Genomic DNA, 25,562 nt, shown 5'->3' with positions numbered 1-25,562 from the left:
AAATATTGATATCCCAATCCTCATCAGAGAAGCTGTTGAGCGTGAATGGAAATGTCCAAATGCCATCTTATTCGGTCTACAGGACATCAATGATAATGATGACATCACAACTGTCTGAAACATCATCAGTGATTATCAAGCATCAACCATCTCCTCTGATGAAATACTTGACATTTCCCGCATTGGCTGAGAGCTCAAAAACAGAGACGGCTCTGTGGCCCCATGCTTCTGCAGGGTCATTTGCAAAAATGAATCAAGCAAACGTAAATTCATTTACACTATAAATTCACTTGCCAAAACCAACACCAACCATAAGAACCTCCGTTGTCACCCTGACCTAACTATACAGCAACGTGCCTGCTCCCGTGTACTCTGCACTGAACTCAAAAAACGTCTGGACAATGGAGAGAAGGACCTGTACATTGACTACCTTGCTGACTGTATCAAAAGTAAGTCACACAACCCGCAACTCAGCTTTAACCTTCTACCACAACCCTACCTCAACCTATCCACCATCACCCAAGACTAGGCACGCATGCCCCTAACTACCTCAATTCCAATTACTGCTGGCCTTAAATACAAGCTACTCAATGCAAGAAGCCTCGTGAATAAAATACCTGAATTTTTCCTCTTACTAAATATGGCTAAATTCGACATTATATTTGTCTGTGAAACATGGCTCAACGCATCTCTCCCTGACTCCATTACCACAGTAAGAGACTATCATGTTTACTGATCAGATCGTGAAATTCGTAGAGGAGGTGGTGTTGCTATCTTCTATAAAAAGTCCTTACATCTAAAAAATATCCAAGTTACCCAGGAGCTTGCTCTTCCTGAGACCATTATCTGTGAACTATCCTTAAATACCACATTTCAATTCTTACTATGTTACAGAGCACCTGATTATGACATCGAACATGTAAACAAGCTAAATACACTACTAACATGGGCAGCATCATGCCCATACCCTTTTATCTTTCTTGGTGATTTCAATCTACCTCATATTGACTGGACCCTAAATGAATGTACAACTGAAATCATATACGCAACCTTCTACAATGCTGTTACAAGTCTGGGACTGGAACAACTAGTAACCAACAACACTAGACTAAACAACTGCCTCGATCTCATGTTCTGTAATAGTTTGAATTTAATTTACGGAATACAAACTAAAGAACCCTTTTCCAGCAGTGACCACAATATGATTGACTTTTGTCTCAACATACGCCCACACAAAAATCACCACAATGATGTAATCCCCAATTATAACTTCGAAAAAGGCAACTATGATCTTATAGACAACGATCTCTCATCCCTTGATTGGCAATCTCTATTCACTGGATGCAATACTGTTGAAGACAATTACAACATATTTTTACTTGAAGTCAAAAGAGTCATCAAACTGTATGTACCAACAACTCCCAAAACAAAACAAAAAAACAGATTACCCATAACAATAAGGAAACTTCAATCCAAAAAGAGATCACTCTGGCGGAAAAACAAATCTGGTCACGTTGCCAATTTCAAAAGCCGATACAAAAATTTATGCCACCAGATAAAGACTGAATGCATCAATTATCACATTAAACAAGAGGAAAACCTTCTATGCACCAATTCCACCCGCGCTTTTTACAATTTCGTAAACAACAAACTAAAAGACTCAAGGTCCATCCCACCCCTGATAGGACCTAATGGTAAAGACTGCAATGACGACACCATTAAAGCCAACATCTTTAACACATTCTTTGGCTCAGTATTTGTAAACAGCAATGGATCATGCCCAGTATTTCCTAGCCAAACCACAGACAACTACAATGATCTAATACATATTGACTTTACAGAAGACAATGTTGAAAAAGTGCTACGCAATCTAAAACCATCTCTATCTATTGGACTGGATGGAATATGTGCCTACTTCTTAAAAAAGCTATCCACTGCCATAGCCGAACCTCTAAGCATAATCTTTGAAAAATCTTTCAGGACCAGCTCCTTGCCTAACCTATGGTCACAAGCCACAGTCATCCCCATCTTCAAAAAGGGAGACCCCAGCCTAGTTGAAAATTACAGACCAATTTCCTTATGCTGCATCACCTGTAAAGTCATGGGATCAATTATTAACCAATCCATCATCCTCCACTTAGAGACAAACAACCTACTCTCCAATAAACAATTTGGTTTCAGAAAAAAACTATCCTGTAATCTGCAATTCTTAGACTGCAAAAACATATAGTTGACACAACTCGATCAGGGCAAAGCAATAGATACAATTTACATAGACTTCTGTAAAGCCTTTGATTCAGTGGTACATGACAAACTACTCCTAAAACTAAAATCTTATGGTATCTCTGGACAACTACATAACTGGATAGAAGCATTCCTGTCAAACAGACAACAAATGGTCAAAATTGGGAGTGTCCTATCAAATTCTGTACCTGTCAATAGTGGTGTCCCCCAAGGCAGTGTTCTAGGACCAACTCTTTTCATACTCTACATAAATGACCTCTGTGATCATATTGAAAGCAACTGCGTTCTTTAAGCTGATGATGCAAAGCTGTTCAATACCACAGACAATACCTCTACCCTTCAAAAAGATCTCGACTATGTATCAGAATGGTCAAACAAATGGCAACTTCAAATCTCAACAAATAAATGCTCTGTCTTACATATTGGCAAAAAAAATCAGAAAATAAAATACAAGCTGAATAGTCAAGATCTTGTTGATGATCCAAGCTCTGCAATGGACTTGGAATACTCATCTCTAATGATCTAAGTGCTAGAGCCCACTGTAAGTACATAGCCAAAAAGGCATTAAGAGTTGTTAACCTAATCCTACGTAGCTTTTTCTCTGGTAATATCACACTATTAAATAGAGCATACAAAACATTTACTAGACCAATACTCGAATACAGCTCATCAGTCTGGAACCCACATTACGTATCTGATATTAGCACAGTTGAGAAAGTCCAGAAATATTTCACAAGAAGAGTTCTCCACTCCTCTACTCCTTGTAGAATACCTTATGCCACCAGACTTGAAATTCTAGACCTAGAAAACCTTGAATTACGCTGTCTTCGGTCTGATCTAAGTATGGTATATAAAATCATACATTGCAATGGCCTACCTGTCAATGAATACTTCAGCTTCAACCATAACAACACAAGAGCAAACAATAGATACAAACTCAAGGTTAACCGCACCAAACTTGATTGCAGGAAATACAACTTCAGCAACAGAGTGGTCAGTGTCTGAAATACTCTGCCTGACTCTGTGGTTTCTTCCCCAAACCCCAAAAACTTTAACCTTAGCCTGTCTACTATTGACCTCACCCCTTTTCTAAGAGGTCTGTAGGGGGCGTGCATAAGCGCACCAACGTGCCTACCGTCCCTGTCCTATTGTTTCTTTCTTTTTTCTTATATGTATCCATGTATTCATAACTATGTATATATTTATACTTATTATCTTGTAAACAATTGACAAATCAAATAAATAAATAAAATAAATAAATAAGAAAAACCAAAAGTACACATATAGACTGGGTGAAACCAGGCTCAATAGCAGTAACTGTGTGAGAGATATTGGAGTCTTAGTGGATAACCAGCTAAATATGAGCTAGCAGTGTGCAGCAGCAGCCAAAAAAGCTTATGCAATCCTAAATTGTATTAACAGAGGGATACAATCAAGATCAAGGGAAGTACTAATACTATTCTATAAAGCCTTAGTAAGTCCACACCTAGAGTACTGCATCCAGTTTTGTTCACCACATTATAAAAAAGATGTTGAGACTCTAGAAAAAGTACAGAGAAGATCAACCAGGATGATTAGGGGACTAGAGGCACATACAATGAACGTTTGCAGGAACTGGGCTTGGCTAGTCTAGTAAAGAGAAGGACCAGGGGAGACATAATAGCGGTCTTCCAATATTTGAGGGGCTGCCACAGGGAGGAAGGGGTCAAGCTATTTTCTTCTTCTTTTTTTAAACAAATTTTATTAATTTTTTTTTAGAGACAATACACAAACAAACAAAACATAGGATGTAGTAACATAAAATATCTTTTCTAAAAAACACATAGAATATCTTATTTAAAAACAAGATAATTCCAAATTATCAATTTTCTATACAAACACAATTTAATATATATATTTATCTTATCTGTTCAGCTTCATATCCTTTCCCAACTTCTCCTTACTGCTCCCTTTCCTTCTGTTTAATTGTATTTCTTTTGCCTTAAATTATATATATTCATTATATATAGTTTCATTAGTTCTCTTCCAACATCCTTTCAAACATAAAGAAACAATACAGAAAACATAAATACATAAAACTTCTTTTTGGAAAGCGGCTTACCCTGGGTTAACTCTTTTTGTACAGACATAAATCAAATTCGTGCTCATGTAATATACTATTTCATATCTTATTTAACATTCTATATTTTCTATATATTTTCTCTCTCATATTCATTCTTTTAATTCTATTTTATTTATTTCATCTCAATTTAAATAATTATACTTGCATCTTTTGTCCGTTCTCTTTCAATCATCTATTTTTCCTTTCTTTCTAATACAATATTTCTCCTGTAACCACTGGTTGAAGTATGACAACTTTTTATCTTTCCCCTAAATTTTACACTTAAAATCATACATACTTTCCATACTGATTCTGCTTCGTACATTCTAAGTACTACATTTCAAAATGATAAAACAAGCAAATAATATTAAATTTAATAAGTATTAATAAACCAAAAAAAGGAATATTGAGTTTATAATATAATAAGAACAATATTTCATAGTAAATTAAACTCTATTATCAAATCTTAAACATTTTCATAGCTTCCCATTAATGCATTATTAATTCATATAATATTTTAATTTTCTAATTCAATTTCAAATACTAATATCTACCATACAATCATGTACTTTTGCAGAATCATTTTTATAAAATTATATCTTACCCCTTATCTCTGAAAAAACCTGTTTTTTAACATCTTGTTTAAAGCTTTTATGACTTCTCTTCCCTTTTTCCCTTCCTTTCTTATCAATTCTAGCTTTTTGACCCCCCCCCATCTCTCAAATTTCACTCTCTTAATCTTCCCTCTCTGTTGTATTTCTCTTTTCTGTTGCTTTCTGACATCATATCAATTTTTCATCTTATTTTTCTTTTTCTGGATTGCTTTTTTAAGTCCTGAATTCACCATTTCTTTGCTCCCCTTGCACTTTTCTTCCTCCACTAAGAGTATCTGTCCATTAAAGATGGCTTCTTCTTCTTCATCCCAGCTTTCCTGTCACTGTTGTATTTCTTGATAGGTAGAAATCACCATTTCTAAAAAGTGGAAAATAGATCCAGAAGAGCCCATGCCTTCCTGTTCCTCTTCTTTCAATTTTTGAAATTCCATTTGTAGTTCTTCAAAAGATAATGCCATTTTTTCCCTTTTTAAAAAAAACAACCCAAATGTCTTTAATCTTTCAAGAAATAGTTCACAAAAATCCCAAAGTCTCGAAGCAAACCAAATCAAAGCAAATAGTTTCATTTAGCACTTTCTTCTTTCTATATTTTCTCTTCCTAGGGTAGAATTCAAATACACAGTTCCAAAATAGTCTTCTAGAAGTCGTAATACCTTTTATTTCTGATCTTGTAAACTCAAAGCAGTCTCCTTCAGTACAATCTTAAAATAAATCTTTACCTCTTCCCTTCCACTTATAGCAAATAAAAAGAATTTTAAGTTTTTAATTCCAATGTCCAGAAATCCTTTATCCCCTTGGCTTTAAATTTCAAGTTTACCTTCTATGCCCAAGCAGGTTTTCCAGATTTCCCTCTGCTGTTTCTGTGGGAAGGGAGAGTGAAAGAAAGTAACTTTCCCTTTCAGCTTTCTTCCACTGCTTTTACAATCTTCCTTGGGAGACAATGTATCCTTCAAACGATCTAGTTTCCAGGGTGTTTAGAAGTTTCTTATAGTCCCGGTTCAGCCAAAACTTTCGTTTTCTCCTACTTCCTCCTGCACGAATCTTACCCGGCTGCAGGCTTCTTTGTGGCGGCCATTGCTGACTGCTGCTCCACCGCCTTGGGAAAAAGGGGTTTTGCCGGCTGGGGAAGGGGTTTGCGATACCCCCAAACCCAAATCTGGATCCCCTCTCTCTTCGGCTGCCTCTATGGGGCAACCCTATCCTCCGGGTCCGTCTGGATCGGAGGCACCTCGGCAGCGAGCAGGGCAGGAATCGCAGAAGATTGTGAATTCTTGCCACCGCTGAAGCCTTGCGAAACCAGAAGCCGGGGTCAAACTATTTTCTAAAGTGCCTGTAGGCCAGACAAGGAATAATGGATGGAAACCGAACAAGGAGAGATTTAACCTGGAAATAAGGGGAAACTTTCTGACAGTGAGAACAATCAACCAATGGAACAGCTTGCCCTCGTGAATTGTGGGGGTGCCATCACTTGAGACTTTCAAGAAGATATTGGACTGCCATTTGTCAGAAATGGTGTAGGGTCTCCCGCTTGGGCAGGGGGTTGGACTAGATGACCTACAAGGTCCTTTCCGACTCTGATTATCTGTTAAATCTATTAAATCTGTTTTGGTAATGAGATAGCAATAGCAGTAGCAACAGCACTTAGACTTATAGTATATACCACCTCATAGTGCTTTACACTCTGGGCATTCTCTGGGCAGTTTACAAAGTCAGCATATTTCCACCAACAATCTGCTTCATCATTTTACTGACCTCAGAACAGAGGTGGTATTCAGCAGTTTCTGACCAGTTCTGGAGAACCAGTAGCGGAAATTTTGAGTAGTTTGGAGAACCTGCAAATACCACCTCCGAATGGAGATTTTACAGTATCCTTCCCCTGCCACACCCACCAAGCCCAAAGAACCAGTAAGTAAAAAAAATTGAATCCCACCACTGCCTCAGAAGTATGGAAGGCTGAGTCAACCTTCCGCTTATCAGGATCAAACTGTGGGCAAAGTTATAGTACTTTACGATGTTATTACAAGGATGTCCAAACTTAGCAACTTTAAGACCTGTGGATTTCAACTCCAGAATTCTTCAGCCAGACAAGTCTTAAAGTTGCCAAGGTTGGGTAGACCTGTGTGATTCCATATTGTTATGCCACTACCATCTGGTTCATTGTTTAAAAAGAACAGCTCATGTTCTCCATTGGATCATTTTGCAGATGATCCAATCTTTCACAATGGGAAAGGGTGCTTAATAAATTGTATAATGAGCATTATTTAGCAACTTCAGATATTGCAAAAGGCTCCTTAGGAAACTAATTGAGTTTAATAAGAGAACCAACCACAGATGCTGCAGTACAAAGTGAGAGGAAGCTTAATTTGCTCCATGCTCTTGTCAAATCCTGAAAAAGTTATTCAGTAGGACTCCCATTAACTTTTGGCTTGATGCGCTCCTGATGAAAAAGTTTCCATCATCATCACCTTTATCATCATTATTGGAATTATTATCAAACTACCTTCTAGTTATTCTTCCATTATAGTGTGATAAAATAGAGAGTATCTCTACATTTTCTCTTTGGCCCAATATACTTTCAAACAGTAGGATTGTTTGTCCATGTGAATTAAGTTAGTTGGCTGAGAAGGAGAGTGATCTTTTGGTAATGAGATAGCAATAGCATTTAGACTTATGTACCACTTCATAGTGCTTTACAGCCCTTTCTAAATGGTTTACAAAGTTAGCATATTGCTCCCAACAATCTGGTTCCTCATTTTACCGACCTCAGCAGGTTGGAAGGCTGAGTCAACCTTGAGCTTGTTAGGAACAAACTCCTGGCTGTGGACAGAGTTACAGTACTAGTAACAGTGCAATAAGATGTTATTCTAGGAGTGTTCAAACTTGCCAACTTTAAGATTGTGGATTTCAACTCCCAGAATTTCTCAGCTAATCAGTCCAACAAGTCTTAAAGTTGCCACGGTTGGGCATATATCGATTATTTCATACTGTTACGAGAATCAGTTTTCTCTACTACCACCTAGTTCATTGTTTTAGATGAATTGCACTTGTTCTCCAGGGAATGGAAGATTTTGCAGAGGATCCAGACTTTCACAATGGGAAAGGCTGCTTAATAAATAATATAACCAGCATTATTTAGCAGCTTCAGATATTGCAAATGGATTCTTAGGAGGCCAACTTCATTTAATAAGACAACCAATCACACATATTGCGGTACAAAGTGAGAGGTAGATTAATCAGCCTCCAGACTTTCAGTCTTGGGCAATGCACCCCATCCACGACCAAATATGAACTTTCTCCAGGAGCCAAAGAGCCCCTAACTCAGAGCCACTCCATATCGTCAGGGTTCAGTTTTAGACTAATGCTCCCCTTCTAGACCTCAACAACCTCCAGGTACAGGTAAACAAAGCATTGCTTAACTCATCTTGGGCAAAGATGTAAATACTGATGATATCTGAATCCATGGTGACTGATGACCTCCCCAGTAGTTTCATGTAGGTGTTAAACAGTAGCAGAGAAAGAAGCAAAGGCCAGGGAATCTGACCTCTCTCCCCTGATCAATACTGACTGAGAATGGCCTCAGAGGAAGAAATGAACCAGGACAACACAGTGACCTCTATCCCCAATCCCTGAAGCCATTCCAGGAAGCTGTCATAATTGATGGTATCAAAAGCCACTGAGAGATCAAGCAGAGTGAGAATAGGTGCATCACCCTCTCATCTCATTTTTATCTGGTTAGTGTCATTAGTACTTTTTCCCATTTCATCATCTCCTGCTCAATTCCCACGTGGCATCAATAGATCCCTGTAATCTCGCACTGCTGGAGATGCATTTGTGTGAAAGAAGGAGAAAACAAGTCAGCCTTTGGGGAAAAGAAAGGTGTGGCTTGTCTATCTGGTTAGGTTTCATTCCACTTGCTTTCTCTTCTGCAAAGTGAGAAGCAGAATCTGTGGAGGAGAAGGAAGAGAGGAGGGCGGTTGGCTAACACTCTGAAAGACATATGCCATCGATGGCTGCAGTACCAGGAAAAAATGGGCGTCTCCAACTGTACCTCGATTTGCATGTCTTAGCTGTTTTCAATATCTAATTGCTATATTGTCATTGGAAGCATGAAAGGAGGGCAAGAATATCCCGCAGTAGGTGCAGCATTTTCCATGAGTATCATGAAACTTTAGCTTGGAAGAAATCGGGTAGAATTTGTAGGATGATATGCTTGAATAGATACGAAACATTTCTTTCCTATTTGCATGGGAGATATTCACCATTAAAGAGAATCAAGAGGTACAGTATCTCTTGGTGCCCACATTTTATGACTCTTTGATCAGAAAGACATGTTTCATTGTGTTGATAGTTAACTTCTGTTTGATCAATAAAATTCCATTTGAGAGAAAGACTTCTTGCATTGACAAGTTTTGCCCCAGTACACTTGGAAGTGTTTGATTTATTAGGACGCATGGAAGTAAAAAGCACTTAGGAAAAAAGAGTGGTTTGGTAGCAACTGAATGAAAGGGGAAAATTTAGGAACATTTATGAACAAGAAGGTTAAGATGAAGATCTCATGCACCTTAAAGAGTGTCTGCATAATACAAATTGAATTCCTCAAGAAAACACATCTCAGGCCGATAAATTCAAACTCAGTGAATTAAGGAATGCAGTTGGAAGACTTCTACCGATTTGTGACTTATCTTAAGTAATATCATGTCCAGTTCATGTGGAACTTGCAGTTCCCCATGTTTAATTTCATGTGTCAAGGAAAAATTTAACCTTTCCCTCAAATCACTCATAAATATGGAAAAAATAATATGATATGGTCCTTGTGTGTCCTACAATTAAATAAGGCTTTAGGGTGTAGCTTTGAGTGGCATGAAATTAAATACTGGCTTTCAGACCGAATGCTTTCATCATATCAATCCATCCTAAGTTTCAATCCTATTTAAACCCTCCATGGAGATGAATGTTCAGATTTATTGCTTGTGACCAAACCATAACCATAGGAAATGAAAGGTTGCTTCTGGACGACAAGAGCTAAACTGAAATATATGAAGCTGGGGATGGTAGGAGTTGGATTGTGACTCTTGACCACACCTGAGCCTCAAGGGACAGAGGTGTCCTCCATTGTTCAGAAGATGTTGTACAAACCATGCAACCCATGCCAGTGTTTTCCAGCTCAAATTCAGAATGGATGCGTTTGGCCTGAACTGCCTTAATCTTTATGGGCTGATGGTCTCCAGGCTTTTACCACAATCTCTGATTGACAGCAGGGTCCATGCTCATTCTCTGTATTGGAGGGTTCCTATCCTGTGCAGCCATTTGATTCTGAGCTGCCAGACTGTTATGGTCTCTGCTGGATGGCAGTTGCTGTTTTTTGTTAGAGCAATTTTTCAGATGATTCACTTATGGCCTGTTAAAATCAAAGACCCTTTCTGATGATCCCTTTGTGTTTCTGTCCAAGATGGTAAAGCATGTTCCTTATTGCTTCCTTGCCTAATCTGTAAAGAGTCTTTTAAAGAGTCCTGTAAAGATTTCTTCCCTTTGTCTCACCTCACCTTGCCTCATCTAGTCTCATCATGTCTCATCTTGTCTTGTCTTGTCTTGCTGTCCTATCCTATCCTATCCTATCCTGCCCTGCCCTGCCATATCCTATCCTATCCTATCCTATCCTATCCTATCCTATCCTATCCTTCCTTTCCCATTATTTTAGCATGTAACAATTTCCAGAGGAGGGGCAGTGTACTGTAAATCTGTTGCAGCTATGAATTAACTCTCTCCTCTCCTTCTCTCTTTCATCTATCTATATCTATCTATCTATCTATCTATCTATCTATCTATCTATCTATCTATCTATCTATTAATCTAATCTAATCTAATCATCTACTCATGAAACATTCCTGACCTGCTCTTGAGTTGCCATAGACAGGGAGATGGGAAATTGAGTCTTGCAGCTGCATTGAGGAACTTGCATTTCAATCAAAACAAACCACATTCCAACCATCAATGTCAAGGTCATCTCCATGGAGATCAACAGTGACCAGAGGAAGTGACTTCTACAACCTGAGAAATTGCTTCGTTGGGGAATGTGACACATGTCATGCCACACTTCATGACACACCTCATCAGTCGGGGATGGGGAAACAGGGTCAGAGCCAAGGCATGGATTAAATGTGGTCAGTGGTGTTTTAACGTGATTTAATGTGGTCATTAAATGTGGTCTGTGCTGACATGAAGATCCTAATAAATAACTGGATTTATTTGGAAGCTTGGTCTGAGACTCATGATCTAATCTAATCTATTCTAATCTAATCTAATCTTATCTATCTATCATCTAATCAATTGCAAGGTAGAAGCATGACTATTATATAAAAGCTGAGCTATTCATTTTCCATGCTATAGACATTCCCTGGATTTACAGAGGATTTCCTAGTCCTTTGATTATTATAGCATCAGAACAATGGCAGGGTGGAGAGTGGAAAAAAGGATCAATGTCAAAGGAGAAGATGAGAATGGAAAAGAGACAAAACTCCCCAAGCCTTCCTAAAATTACACATACTGGAATCTACTCTGTTACTGTTATTTTAAACACAGACTTCATTCAAACCATGGAAGCAGAAGAGAACCAACTCAGGCCCTTGAGGGGTGTGCACAACAACTTCAGTCCAACTCCAGGAAACCTCAAAGGTTTTTGCAAATTGCAATACAATGGAGAAATTAGGAAATACATAGCTGGAAAGTGCCATACTTCCTTCCTCGTTATCGGAATTGTAAACAGTTAATCCAAGGAATAAGAATCAAAGAGAGTGTTGAGTATTTATTATGAATGAATATTACATAAGAATTCCAGCAAGGGCGCTAGTTTCAGATGAGACACTTACACATCTCAAAGACCTATAACAAGGCAATTTAGTTAGCCAAACTCTTGCCAATTTCCATATTCTCTTTTGATGCAGAAGGGAGGTGTCAAGTCTCTTGCAAAGGCTCTGCTTCTGTTCCTTGTTATCAAAAAGTGCTGCACCTTTGCTCTGTAGGAGAAATAACTCCCCAAAACACTAATCATATTAACCATATTTCATTTGACTTAACGTTACAATAATGAATTCAGGTTTTATGCACATCTACTACTATTTTGGCCTATGACACCGAAAAACATGTGTTTTTCAGAGTGAGTTTTTCTTAATATCAAATAAAGATTATTGAGGCACCCATTACATAAGCTTCAACTTTGCAATGGTGAAAGACAACTTGGCAAATCTTCAGTGTTGAAAAAATAAACAAACCTGTGATAATATTATCCAGATTGCCCTTGTGACTACAGAATAGGATAGACAGAACCTCATACTTTCCAGATGAAGCCTTACTCATGGGGAAGAATCCATGACTTACTCACAGATGTCTTCACCTTTAATTTGTTGTAGTTTCATGTTTGTGTGGGATCCCTAAGAAACACAAGAGGTGTGGTTCCCAAACTCTTGTCACGTCATAAGACTTGACTGGTCTTATGTAGCATCTTCTGAGGAGATGACAGGAAACAAACCTTCAGACCAAGGCAGAGACATCTCCAGAGGTACTGTTTTCTGCTGTATCTTTGTAGACTGGTTGTGAAAAAAATATTTTCTTCCAGGGCCAGATTACTGAGATGACATCTGGGTTTAGTCCTATTTGTAGTTGATTTCTTCCTGCTGGTATAGAGAGTGTTAACATAGCTATTTACATCTGTGGCTTTGTTCTCCAAGTTGAATAGATAATCTCAACAGAAAAGAAACAGGTGAGTTTTTATCCCTGAAGGGATCATTTTTTTCTTAATAAATCCCCTTCCCCATTCCCTGAAGGCTGGTGTGAGTTTCATGGAAGAGAAAAATACTCAAGAAACTATATAGTATTCCCTTCCATGTATTTTTTTTTAATCAAGTTTCTTTGCCTTTTCATCATGCAATAGCACAGGAGTATCAAACTCGTGTTGTCATGGCATCATCACATGACGTATCGCTACTTTCCCCCCCTTTGCTAAACCAGGCATGGGCGTGGCCAGTGGGTGTTGCATCTGGCCCATGGGCTGCAAATTTGGCACCACTGCAATAGCACTTCAGGATTCAGAATTTGATTCAAAAAATTGAATTTTTTTAAATGTATGGATTCTTAATTAAATGTATTAATTAAAACATATTACAATTTTAATTTTATATGGATGTCTTTCAAAATACAACATTTCTTTCTCCTTCCAAACTGCCTCTGAAGTGTGATCTCTCTGAGTCCTTTTCACCTATCCTTATAGCAAGAGATGCCTAAGCATCAGAAATTGGGACAGTAGGGATAATTGAATATATTGATGAAATACTAGCTAGTCATACAACATGGAAAATGTTTTGATCCCTTTTGCTGGAAAATACTTCTGGTCAACAGGCTTTTAAAATTGTACACTATACCCATTGTGGTAGCATTTGATAAGAGGAAGATTTAATAAGTAAACAAATCAGGTGGGAAAACTTTGGCTAGTAGATGTTATTCTGTGATGTCTCTGCAGCAATGTCCACATTTTGAGTGAAGATGGCCTATAATGGAAAGGAACGTCTCCATTTCACTTTGTCAGAGGCATAAACCTCTTCATGATTTAAGCTCCCAGAGCATGTAAATAAGCTTCTGCGAATGTTACTGGTCTCACCTCAGAGATTTGTTCACTGGTCTCCTAACACAAACTTGCATTATGGTAACTCGCCTGAACTTTGCTGAATAAAATTATTTCTCTGCCGGCTCTTCAATTTGTTGTTTGTTGACAAAATTAGTTGATTTTACCAGTGTAATTTGCTTTCTCACTGTGTAGTAAATGCAGAATAAAGTTCATTTGGTTTTTGCTGGTCAGTCCACCCGAAAAGGGAAGTGAAAGATAGGAGATTTTAAAATACCCGCAACTTGTGTAGTTTGGTTTGCAGCAGTGAAAATGTATATTGTTTAAAGAATAGTTTTTTTAAGTTAGAGGCCAAAAAGTGATTTAAATTGACATTAGTCTCACATGGGATAATTGAACGTCAGGAAGCAGGATCTATTCTGATGGCAAATAACATTTGCAAAACAAAGCATAATACATAAATTCAAAAGACTATTAGTCAACTGAGAAATGAGGAGTTGATTGGATGACTATATCTCTAGCTTTAAGATATATGCTTGAAAGTCAAGTGGGAAGTGTCCATCAGCTGTCAAGTTTCCAAGTAACATACCCATAGCAAACAAAACTCCAAGGCAGGTAGATTCCTCAAAGAATAAGTTTATTGGATATGTTATATTGGCACAGGCTGTGAAAACTGACTCTGAATATTCCCATGGTTTTCACCTAATTAAAAATAAAAGTTTTTTGCCTTTGGACACAACCACCACATATGGTAATATGACCTGGTATCTGATTACACTTCCAACATTTAGCTGATAAATTTTCATACACCTTTGCTAGTCATGCTGGTGGTAGTTGCCACCTATAAAACATTTTGTATAGATTTTCCTTATATGCTATTGACATTGTTAGTTTCTTTTTTTTCCACACATTTTTTTTATTCTTTAAGCATCTCTTTAAGTGAACAATGTGATTCCAGGTTATAGCATACATGCATAACCATAATTACATTTTCAGCTTTCTTATTCAGTTTCATATCATACCATTACCTATTCCATTTTTCTTTCAATATGTTTTTCACTTCATGTTATTTCATTCATTTCCAGGATAAAAAAACCAATTTCATCCAAAAATATATTATCCAATAATTATCCCTTGTATTGTCAATTCAATTTAATTTTGCCACCTATTTTTATTTTATGTATTTTTCCCATTTTACACTCTTAAACCCAATATATAACAAATAAAAAAACTAATATCAATATAGCCATTTTAAATACTACCTCCTGTATTAACAATGATTTCCTCTTTACTGTTATATATTCATATATTTCTCCCCCCCAATCATGTTTCACATGGTATTCTTTCCCTATTACACAATAAATATTATATGTATTCCAAAAACATTCATATAACCATTTCATATTTCACATTTTGTTTCTATTTAACCAATTGTAGATGCAAGTAACAACATTATACTTTGATTTTCATACTCTATGTTCTTTTTCTTCATCATCTTACTAATTATGATGTAATACTCTTATTTCAAATTCTTATTTAACAATATAATCATTAATTTCCATACTCTTTGTTATTCCAATAACATTTATATAGCAAATTATATTTTCTATTTCATTCCCATTTAGTCCAGTATAAAAAATTAGTAACAGTATAATCATTTTTAATTCTCTTACTCCTTCACTTTCCTCATCATATAATTATATCTTAGACAACATTCTTACAATAAATTCTTATTTCCCCTTCTATTCAGATTAAATTTATTTCTTTATTTTTAACAATAATTTCCAATAAACTTTAAGTTCCAAACTCCCTAACCTTTAGATCTATTTTCTAAAAATACCAAGATACATTTCCATGTGGAATCCCCCTTCTTTCATATCTCTAACCATCATCTCTTGGTCTCTCAGCTATATAATTTCTTCTAATCTTAGTTTGCTTTTCATTTTATCTTTTTTAGGTCCTTCCTCTTAATTCCTCCTTTTCCCCCCTGTTATTCTTCTTGGTTTCACCTCTCATTTGCTTATTTTAACCTCCTTCCTCTCCTGATTGTTGCTTTGTAATTTTCTCTTCTTTAACTTCTGTTTAATCTTTGAGATATTTTTCCCTTTATTTGTTATATCCATCACTGAAGTCTTAGATTTAATTCCTTTTTTGTCCTTTGGTAATGTCTGTTGTTCTCTTTGCTCTTTTAATCTGTTTTCCTCTTTGTTTAACTCCTCTCCCTTGAGCTTTCTTTGTTCTTCTATGATCTGCATCGCCAATTCTAATTTTTCTGCCATAATGTTCTATAGTTCCAAGCTTTCTTTTATTATTCCCCTCAAGCTTTGCAATTTTGATCTGAGTTTTTTGCATACTTCATTTACTATGACTTTACACTTTACTTCCTCTTTATCTTCTTTAATGTTTATATCCAATTAAATTGTCCTGTAGTTTGTTAAAGCCAGCATCTTTTTACGTTAATCTTTACCAGCCATGTCCATTTATCTTAGTTTTCTGTTGTTAGTTCTTCTATTTCTTTATTAAACAATCCCAAGTTCACCAATCAGTCCCATGATGTTATCTTCAGTCATCCCTTTATTGTAGTATTTTAATATTCCAATTTCTGGGGTTATAGTTACATTAAAACTTTTCATTTCATTTCAAATGCACATCTTTACTAGACCAGAAATTTTCCATAGAGTCAGAGAGAAAAATCCTTTTACCATTAAGTGGCATTCTTAAATCAGTTTTCATTTCCACCTTTTAGTGTCCACTTTTAAAAGCTTGTATTAACTCAGCTAATTTCCAATCTTTAGATGTAATTTCTTTTAAATATGTCAGTTCCTGCATTCTAATCAATGCCTAATTAATGCCAATTTCTGTATGATTATCCAATTCAATTTCTTAATCTGTTATAGTTAAAAGTCTTCTCTGAGTAATATCACTTCCATTTAAGTCTTTTAAAAGATCAATTTCTTTACCTTTACCATTTTCCTCTTTCTTTAAAATCGCCACTTCTACAATCTTTAGCGAGGGCTCTTTCCTTCTGTTTTCCGGGGTTATCTTTTAAAATTCAGAATATTTCACCTGGTCACATATCATTCACCATTTCACTGCTCCAGCACAAACTTAGTTCCCAGATAGCTTTCCATCTTCGTGGCAGTCATTAAAAGGCTGCCGCTACAGTCTGTCTTCGGAGGGAGTGTTCCTAGCCAGGGAGGGGAGATGTGGCTCCCCTCGACCTGACAGGCAGTCTCCCCTTTTTTCACCACCCCTTCAGAGTGGATCTGGTCCTGTTTGGGACCCTCCAAAAGGAAGAGCATGAATCGAAGCTGCACATGATTGTGGACTCCGAACCATCTTCAAAGGAAGTGCCACCCATTAGTTTGCAATTTCTATCCCACAATTTCTGCCAAGGTACTGGACTAAAATACATACTTGGTTAGAAAAAATGATAACACAACATATAGATTTGAAAGCAGAAATATTCTTGTTGGGTAAAATACCAGAACAGTATAATAAAGAGAAAACATACTTAATTTTACATGTGTTAATGGCAGCAAGAATTATGTTTGCACAATGGAAAAATGAAGAGATCTCTACAGATGAAAATGTTATAAAAATATTAGAATGTGCTGAGATGGATAGAATAACACTTAAAAGAAAAGAAAAGGAGGAAACAGAATACTTTTTAACATGGGACTTATTTTACCTGTGGTTAACTAACAGAAACAGAGATTAGAATCTAAAAAGACCAAAAAGATAATAAAAAATTTTGTATTGAAAATTTTATAAGACGGATAAACTAATTGTATCATTACTTTGCAATTAATATTGATATGTTTATTATGATTGCTGTTATGATTAATGTTGTATCTTTACTTAAAACTAACTGTGCACAGACAACATGCTGTTCAGATAGATATGGAACTTTTTATATGTATTAAAAAAATGTATCAATAAAACATTTATTTAAAAAAAGTAAAAGTTTGTCACTTTCCCAAAATAAACAGTCACATGGCCCAATCAGTTGCTAGGGGACATCAGTCCCCTCCTTCCGAACATCTGCAGGAATGTCCTTGGTTCCCAGAAGAAAGTATTTTGTTTTAACTATATTAACCCAACTATCTATTTCCCACTCCCTGCCCCTCAGCTCCAGTGTGTCAGCATTGAAGTCCCAAAATGGCCTCAGTGAGGCCAGCTTCAGGGTTGACAGGCAGCTCCCCTTAATTGAAAAGGAGTTCCTGGAAGAAGAAAAGAAAAATGAGACAGGTTAATTGAAGCACATGCTAACCTCCTCTTCCTCCCCCTGGAGGTCCCTGTGGCTTATGTGGGTACTTGTCATGGAACTGTTTAACCAATCCATCTACCTTAACATCCCAGCTCTTGACCCATGTAGCTTCAGAGAGCTGGTACCCCATCCACTGTACTAGGTATTGTAATTGCCTCCTATGCAACCTAGAATCCAAGATCTTTTCCACTTCATAATGTGTCTCCCTCTCCACCACAATTGAGTTTGGGGCTTCCCGATCTATTGGTCTGATGTGGGAGCCCACTGCTGGCTTTAACAAGCTACTGTGAAAGACTGGATGTACTTTCCCTAGCAGGCAGGGGAGTTTAAGCTGCATGGTAATGAGAAGTACATCACTTTCACTATAGGTCTTATAAACATCGGACCAAGCTTCTTGCAGGGAAGCTTTATTTTTAAGTAGATAGACCTTACTGCCCACTTATAATGGTGGCTAAATAAAACTTGCTACCCACTTGGAATGGAGGCTGGGGGGAGCAGCATTTGTTGGCTTGAGTTTTATGGGTTTTTGCAGCTTCCCATAAGATGCACTTGGTATTCTCCCATGCTTCCCTGAGTGACTGCATCCATTCACTCAATGACATGGATGACGGGAGTTCTTTGGGCAGCTCAGGCATGGGGACAAACAAAGTCCCAAAATGGCCTCAGTCAGGCCAGCTTGAGGGCTGACATCAGCTGCTTTACACACACACACACACACACACACATACACACACACACACACACTTCTTGCAATCTTCTGTTTCTGAATATGATAGCCACAGACTAAGACTTAAGAAGCTGGAATAATTTGTAATTTTTTAAAATTGATTTTTATCTTTATATTATGCTTTTAGTTTGGTTACAATATATAAATGGAACAATATGAAAATATGTTGAAATTTACATTATATTTTAATTTTAAAGAGAATTTTTATGAAATCATGTTTGATGGTAAAAAAAGGCAAGAAAATTTTAGCTGCAAATACATTCTAATCCAAAATTAGTAAAAAGTAATATACAATAGAAACTGGAGGCTTTCCTTTTTGGGATTGATGGATGTAGGAAAAAAGACCCTGAAACTTTGTTTTTATATATGATAAGGGCCATGAGATTATTATATCTCACAATTGGAAGGATGTGGCATTATCCACAACAGAGGACTAATTAGTGAAAATGGTGGAATTTGCAGACATGGCCAAACTGTCTGTCAGCCTTCTGACACTGTCTTGCCTGATTAGAGAAAAGATAATGTGCATATTTATTGCCAATTACAAACCCCTCGTAGACTTATTGCATGAAACAGGGAAAATAAAAAAAGGTTTTATGTTTTTTGGCTTTGAGGATTAGAAAAAAGAGATAATAGGAAAAAGAGAGAGCTTTTCTTTTTGTAACCATAGAGTAAGAGGTAATTTTGTAATTGCATTTGCTGCAAAGAAAGTCATAAGATACTTCTTTCTAATTCTTTTCATTTCTTCTTTTTGTACTTTTTGACTTTTTCTTTTTTCCTTTCTTTATATTAGTTATTTATCTTTATCTTCTTTTCAAAAGTCTTAATAAAACTATTTAAAACAATATGTTAAGTTTTTATCTTTGTTGCCCAGAGTTTCATAGATTAAATGGTCAATTTATTTAAAATCAATCCATCCAGTGTCTCATGTTTGATAAATTTCATCGCTTGTTTGAGATAAACACAGACATTATCCTGTCTAAAACCAACCATTCTTCACAAATCCTCTTTTTTCTTGTGCCTTGCTTTAAACAACTTTCCTTCTTTTTCAAAGACCATAGTGAGAATTTTGTTTTCATTTCATTTTTTCATTCATTCAATTTACTGTATAAGCCACTCTCTCACTCTGCAAAGAGACTTTTTAAATTTACTAAATATTTTAAAACATTAAAAAAAACAATAGATAAATAAATCGTTATTTAGAGTTTTATGCTTTTAGTCTGTTGGGAAGCAAAGTTAAAGGAATCCTTTTTTTAAAAAAAAACTCTTTCCATGTTTATCATTGCTAAGAACAGAACAACCTGAAGGCCAAGGAAACTTAAACAGTTTGAAAAGGGAAGAGACGTGGCAAATAAATTATATAAGATGTCATGGGAGAAGCAAATGGAAGATTTATTCAATGAATTCAAACAAACACAAGGTAATTTTTTTCATTTTTGTTGTCTTTGAAGTATTTCCAAACCAAGAATACTCCTTAATAATTTAGTCAATACAGAAGTGAAATGTATTTTCTTGGTTTATGAGACATATTTATTTAATTTATCAAATTTATTTGCCACCCATCTTGAAGTTCAGGTGACTCTAAACTGAGATTAGGGATTAGAGAAATTTGGTCTTAAATTACTCAGAAAAATTCCTGTGTAGAACTGATACCAAATATGATTTAGGCATGCATTCTGATGTCATCTACTTTTTTCAGTTTGTAGTTCTGAGTGTAACTGAGTGTAATTCAAAGAGTTCTTTGCAATCAGTTTTAAGCAATCAACTGTACATTGCTTAAAACTGATTCCAAAAGATACTATGAATTGATTCTTTCATCTCTTCAGAAGGAAGCCAATTCAAGGCATCAGTTTTTACAGAGAAAGGGGACAATAGAGAGTTTGCATTCATGCACATATTAATATCTTGTTAGAAGATTATTTAGGAATACATAAATCTGTAGTTGTCAAAGGAATAAAAAGAAGAGGAATTGTGAGAGAATCTATTTTTACTTCTTTTTTAAAAAAAAAAAAAACCATTACTGTTTTTCCTGCAATGTCTCAAGATTCTTCATCTGTATCTTAAGAATATTTTCCTTGGAATGTTCATTGGAATAAGCAGCATCTAGAACATTCTATTTGCTTTTGCTTCATATGTTGATATGTACATATGCATGTTCCTGTAGAACCTACTACAGAAGCGATGGAAAAGCCCTGGAAGTTTAAATTTTGGGATATTAACAATAAATTTCTTAGTGTGGTGAACAACGTGCTGATAGCAACTCCACAAAATTCAAATTCACCAGGTAACAGTAGAATCTCTTATATTTTGTTGGAATATTTAAGTTCTAATAGTAGCCAATTATTGATGGGACATCTTTGATGGTAGTAATCATTGTAGTCACCAAGATTCGGATTGATCCAAAGGACCATCATAACAATGATGGGACTGTCAGGATTTGCTGTCCAACTGTGAGTTAGTAAAAATTTTAAACCATAGTTTCAAGACTTCCCCTGAATGGTCCATTCTCTGATATTTCATCCCCAGCATGACACCTATTTATCCTTGGCACCTGCCTTTCTGCCAGCCTGATTCCTGCCCTTAAAAAAAATAAAAACAAAAAACTTTTTTCAAAAAGGTTTTCATAAGTTTGAGTATTACTTTCAGTAGATTTGCAATATGTTGTAGTAGATTTATTGCTTTCATATAATTTAACCACTGACTAGTTCCTATTAGTTCCTTTCTTTTTCCTAATAAGAAAGATGTTTTCTTATGATCGGCCTTCTCCCACCACTGAGGTGCCTTACACACACACACACACACACACAGGCAAGCAGTCTAGTCATTTTCAGGAGCCTCTACAATATTCTTTGAACATTTCCACTAGGTCTACACTGATCTAAATAATTTGGAACTTGCAATGTTTCTTTGTGTCCTGTCCACCTTCTCCTACTCCACCTCAACTACTTCTATTTATTTCGGTAAAACATATTGTTAGCCTTCTATTAGTGGTTTCTTGTTCAAGATTTCCAAATCACTGAATGGATGAAATGAAGCTATTTCACTTTGCCACAAATGCATGACTGTGTTTCTTTCATATTATTTTTCCCCAGGGAGTTCTTTTGATGTAATTCCTAATAACTCATTAGATTCAAAAAGGAATCCAATCTTTATAGGTGCTGGTAATCATGTTGTGTCTTGTATAAAGTCTGGTGATGGACAGCTTCAAATGCAGCTCAAAGTGAGTATTCCATTTGTAATCATTCTTTTTTTAGAATACAATGAATGAACTAGAAGGAACCTGGAGGTCTTCTAGTCCAGCCCTTCTGCTCAAGCAGGAGAACCTATACTATTTCAGATAAGTGACTGTCTAGGCTCTTCTTAAAACATCCAGTGATGGAGCACCCACAATTTCTGGAGGCAAGCTGTTCCACTGGTTATTTTTTCTAGAAAAATAACTGGTTCTCCTTTTTCACTAGGATTAGGATTGTGTCTGATCTGTGAAATAAAAGGATTTACAATCTGCTTGTAAACAAACATATGCCAGATTATAGAATATGCTACCTTTCTCTGTCATTGTTTCTCCCTGATATAATTAGTGACAGGGTTTTTTTTTGTGTGTTTTACTTTTCACATATAAATTAAATTGTAGTTCTGGGCTTCATGGCATGGAAAAGCAAAGTACTGCTGTGACTACTACACATGTAATTAAAAGCTTCCTGTGATGCCAAGTTCTAAATCAACAACAGTGATACTCTTTTAGTGGGAAGAAGCTTTCTGCAAGGCCGTTCTCCCTTAATCTTGTAGCTATGATGTCATGTGATATAATATACTTTGTTTTGCTAAGGAAGACTTCCTTTTTTTTAGGAGGAAAATATCATGATATTGCATAAAACAACAGAAAAGTTCAAGAATTTCACTTTCTACAGTAAAAGTGATGGCAGGCCAGAGATTTGCACTTTTGAATCGGCAGAGTTCCCAGGTTGGTTCATAAGCACTTCATCTGAGCTAAACAAGCCTATTGGTTTAAGTCAAAAAGGAGGACCAGAAAATGTCTTGTTTTATTTTAGAAAGATACTTTAAATCAAATTTATAAATGGAGAAGAGTTATTTTGGTGTAGGAGGAGGACAGGAAGAGCCTGGAGGTGGAGTCAAGAAAGGATTCAGCTTAGAATTGTTATGTTCCCACAAATGGTCCAAGTCCAACTCCTCTTGATTTTCATTAACTCTTGATGGCACCAATTTAATACTGACTGTTAGTTAAGTAGATTCTTGTAAACTAACACATTTTGCACCGATCTAGGAATTTGTAAAAATTATCATGTACAAAATATACTTTGCAACTAATGCCATTTTCCAGCTTGTGGGTGAGATTTTTGCATTAACCAGTGAATTAATTTTTTGCATTTCTTTTGACTCACATTTTGTACATGGAGCTATTGCTATTTCGTATTAATAAAAATATGTTTCACAAGTGTGTTTGGTTCTTTATCTTGCTAATATCTTGACAATTTCCTGTTGAAAAGAAGGATTCTCATTTAGTGCTCACTTGATTCCATTGAAACTGCTAGCTCCTGTTTCACTCATGCCTGTACTGTTTGATGTACAGGACATGTGACAGCTGAAAACAATGCAGCAACATTGGGTTTTAACCAGAAAAGCAAGGTTAAAATGACACAAATCCAGCACACCAAAGAGAGAAGGGGAACCAGTGGTGGTATTCTACCAGTTCAGCCTGGTTCTAGCGAACCGGTAGTAAACAATGTTACCATTCTGCCAAACCAGTAGAAAAAAACAGTTACCGATTCAGCCGAACTTGTATTTCTTTTCTTTTAGAATACTTTATTGGCCAAATTAAGGAATTTGTCTTGGTGTGAATACTCTCAGTATACATAAAAGAAAAGATACATTCGTCAGGAGTCGAGAATCATAAGGTACAACACTTAATAATAGTCATAGGGTACAATAAGCAATCAATCATACTAGGATACAGTCAATATATATTGCTAGGATACAAGCGACAAAGTTACAGTCATATAGTCACAAGTGGGAGGGGTGGTAAGGAGTGATGACAAGATTAACAGTAAAAGTAGTGCAGACTTTGTAATAGTCGAAAAGGGTTGAGAGAATTATTTGTTTAGCAGAGTGATGGCTTTCGGGGAAAAACTGTTTTTGTGTCTAGTTGTGCAATGCTCTATAGAATCGTTTTGAGGGAAGGAGTTGAAACAGTTCATGTCCGGGGTGTGAGGGGTCTGTAAATATTTTCACAGTCCTCTTTTTGACTCGTGCAGTATACAGATCCTCAACTGAAGGCAGGTGGGTAGTTGTTGTGCCTCCGAGGTTTGAACCAGGTCAGTCAGCAGATGTAGGCTCGAGTGAGGAGGAAGATCTGACATTGAGATTCGAGCCTGCATTGCTGAGCAACGTTGAGAGGAGTCTGGGGGAAGAGGAGGAGTTGAATCTGAGAGATGAGCCTAATTTATTAGAAGTTTCAGAGACCTCTTCCTCTTCTGGAACTCCCTCCCTGATTGCACCTCAGGTGTTAACTGTTAATCAGGAAAGTGTATCAGAGGCTTCAAGTGGTGATGAAACTGCCGAATGCTGGCTGGATGCCAGAACTAGGAGAAGATTGAGACGTCAATCTCAATTAGAAAAGAGACGTCCCTCAAAGGATTAATTAATGAGACTGACACGCCCTCTCTCAGAGGATATAAGGGAGCGTACGAGTTCGTAATCTTTGCTGGAAAACAGTGGATTTTGCCTTGGAAAGAAGTGCGTCTGATTACAGCATGTGATTTACGAACTATACAGAATTGCCAGACACGATTCTAGGAGGACTGCCAAAGGACTGTGATAACAGAGCAATTGAATCTTCTGTCTCTGGTTTTGTTTGCGTAAAGTATTTGAACTCTGTAACTTGAGATTCTCACCTGTGGATACAGGTGGGACAGAACAGGTAGTAATTGTTTTTTCTGCAGTCCTAATTATCCTCTGAAGTCTGTGTCTGTCCTGTTGTGTTGCAGAACCAAACCAGACAGTTACAGAGGTGCAGATGACAGACTCAATCATTCCTCTGTAGAGCAGGATCAGCAGCTCCTTGGGCAGTTTGAGCTTCCTGAGTTGGCACAAAAAGAACATTCTTTGTTGTGCTTTTTTGATGACGTTTTTGATGTTAGGTGTCCATTTTAGGTCATGTGATATAGTAGAACCTAGAAATTTGAAGGTGTCTACTGTTGAAACGGTGTTGTCTAGTATTGTAAGAGGTGGTAGTATGGGAGGTTTTCTTCTGAAGTCTACCACCATTTCTACGGTTTTGAGTGTGTTCAGTTCCAGATTGTTCCAGTTACACTACGAGGCAAGTTGTATAACCTCCTGTCTGTATGCAGATTCATTGTTGTCTCGAATGAGACCAATCACTGTTGTGTCATCAGCAAACTTCAGTATTTTAACAGATGGATCATTTGAGATGCAGTCATTGGTATATAGGGGGAAGAGAAGTGGAGAAAGCACACAGCCTTGGGGGTGGGGCTGTGCTGATTGTACAGGTATTGGATGTGATTCTGTCTAGTTTCCCCTGCTGTTTCCTGTCTGTTAGGAAGCTTATGATCCACTTACAAGTGTGTTCAGGTACCACTAGTTGGTTTAATTTACTTAGAAGAGTGTCTGGAATGATGGTATTGAATGCTGAACTGAAGTCTACAAAGGGGACCCTTGCCTAGGTATTTGGAGATTCAAGGTTTTGTAGGATGTAATGCAGAGCCATGTTAACAGCTTCATCTGTTGATCTATTTTCTCGGTATGCAAACTGCATGGGATCTAACAGCAGATCCGTAATGGTTTTCAGGTGGGACAGCACAAGGCTTTCAAAGATTTTCATAACTACAGATGTTAGAGCAACCGGTCTGTAGTCATTCAGTTCCTTGATGGAGGGCTTCTTTGGCACTGGGATGATAGTAGAGCGTTCTTTTCTTTTCTTCTTTTTCCTCCTGACAATCAGCTGTTCCAATGATCAG

At 36.8% G+C, this 25,562-nt stretch overlaps 1 protein-coding gene across 5 annotated transcripts; it reads left to right on the top strand.

Annotated features, from left to right (window-relative positions):
• The first annotated feature begins 12,351 nt into the window (after positions 1-12,351).
• Positions 12,352-23,023, top strand: LOC113447707 (interleukin-36 alpha-like). 5 transcript variants are annotated; one of them, XM_087938921.1, is made up of 5 exons: positions 12,352-12,514; positions 19,866-19,990; positions 20,735-20,854; positions 21,663-21,790; positions 22,417-23,023. In XM_087938921.1, the coding sequence occupies exons 2-5, from the start codon at positions 19,936-19,938 to the stop codon at positions 22,630-22,632; spliced, it is 519 nt and encodes a 172-aa protein (XP_087795047.1). In that variant the 5' UTR covers positions 12,352-12,514; positions 19,866-19,935; the 3' UTR covers positions 22,633-23,023. The 5 variants fall into 5 exon arrangements, with proteins under 5 accessions (XP_087795047.1, XP_087795048.1, XP_087795049.1 ...); XM_087938922.1 differs by having other exon boundaries at positions 12,377-12,514; positions 19,861-19,990; XM_087938923.1 differs by having other exon boundaries at positions 12,475-12,715; positions 21,726-21,790.
• The last annotated feature ends 2,539 nt before the right edge of the window (positions 23,024-25,562 follow it).

Source organism: Pseudonaja textilis, chromosome 9 (assembly GCF_049901715.1).
Source record: "Pseudonaja textilis isolate UNSWEBS1 chromosome 9, rPseTex1.2, whole genome shotgun sequence".
Classification (NCBI taxonomy): Eukaryota; Metazoa; Chordata; class Lepidosauria; order Squamata; family Elapidae; genus Pseudonaja; species Pseudonaja textilis.
The sequence above is the reverse complement of the archived record's forward strand: the minus strand, read 5'-3'. Positions and strand labels throughout refer to the sequence as shown.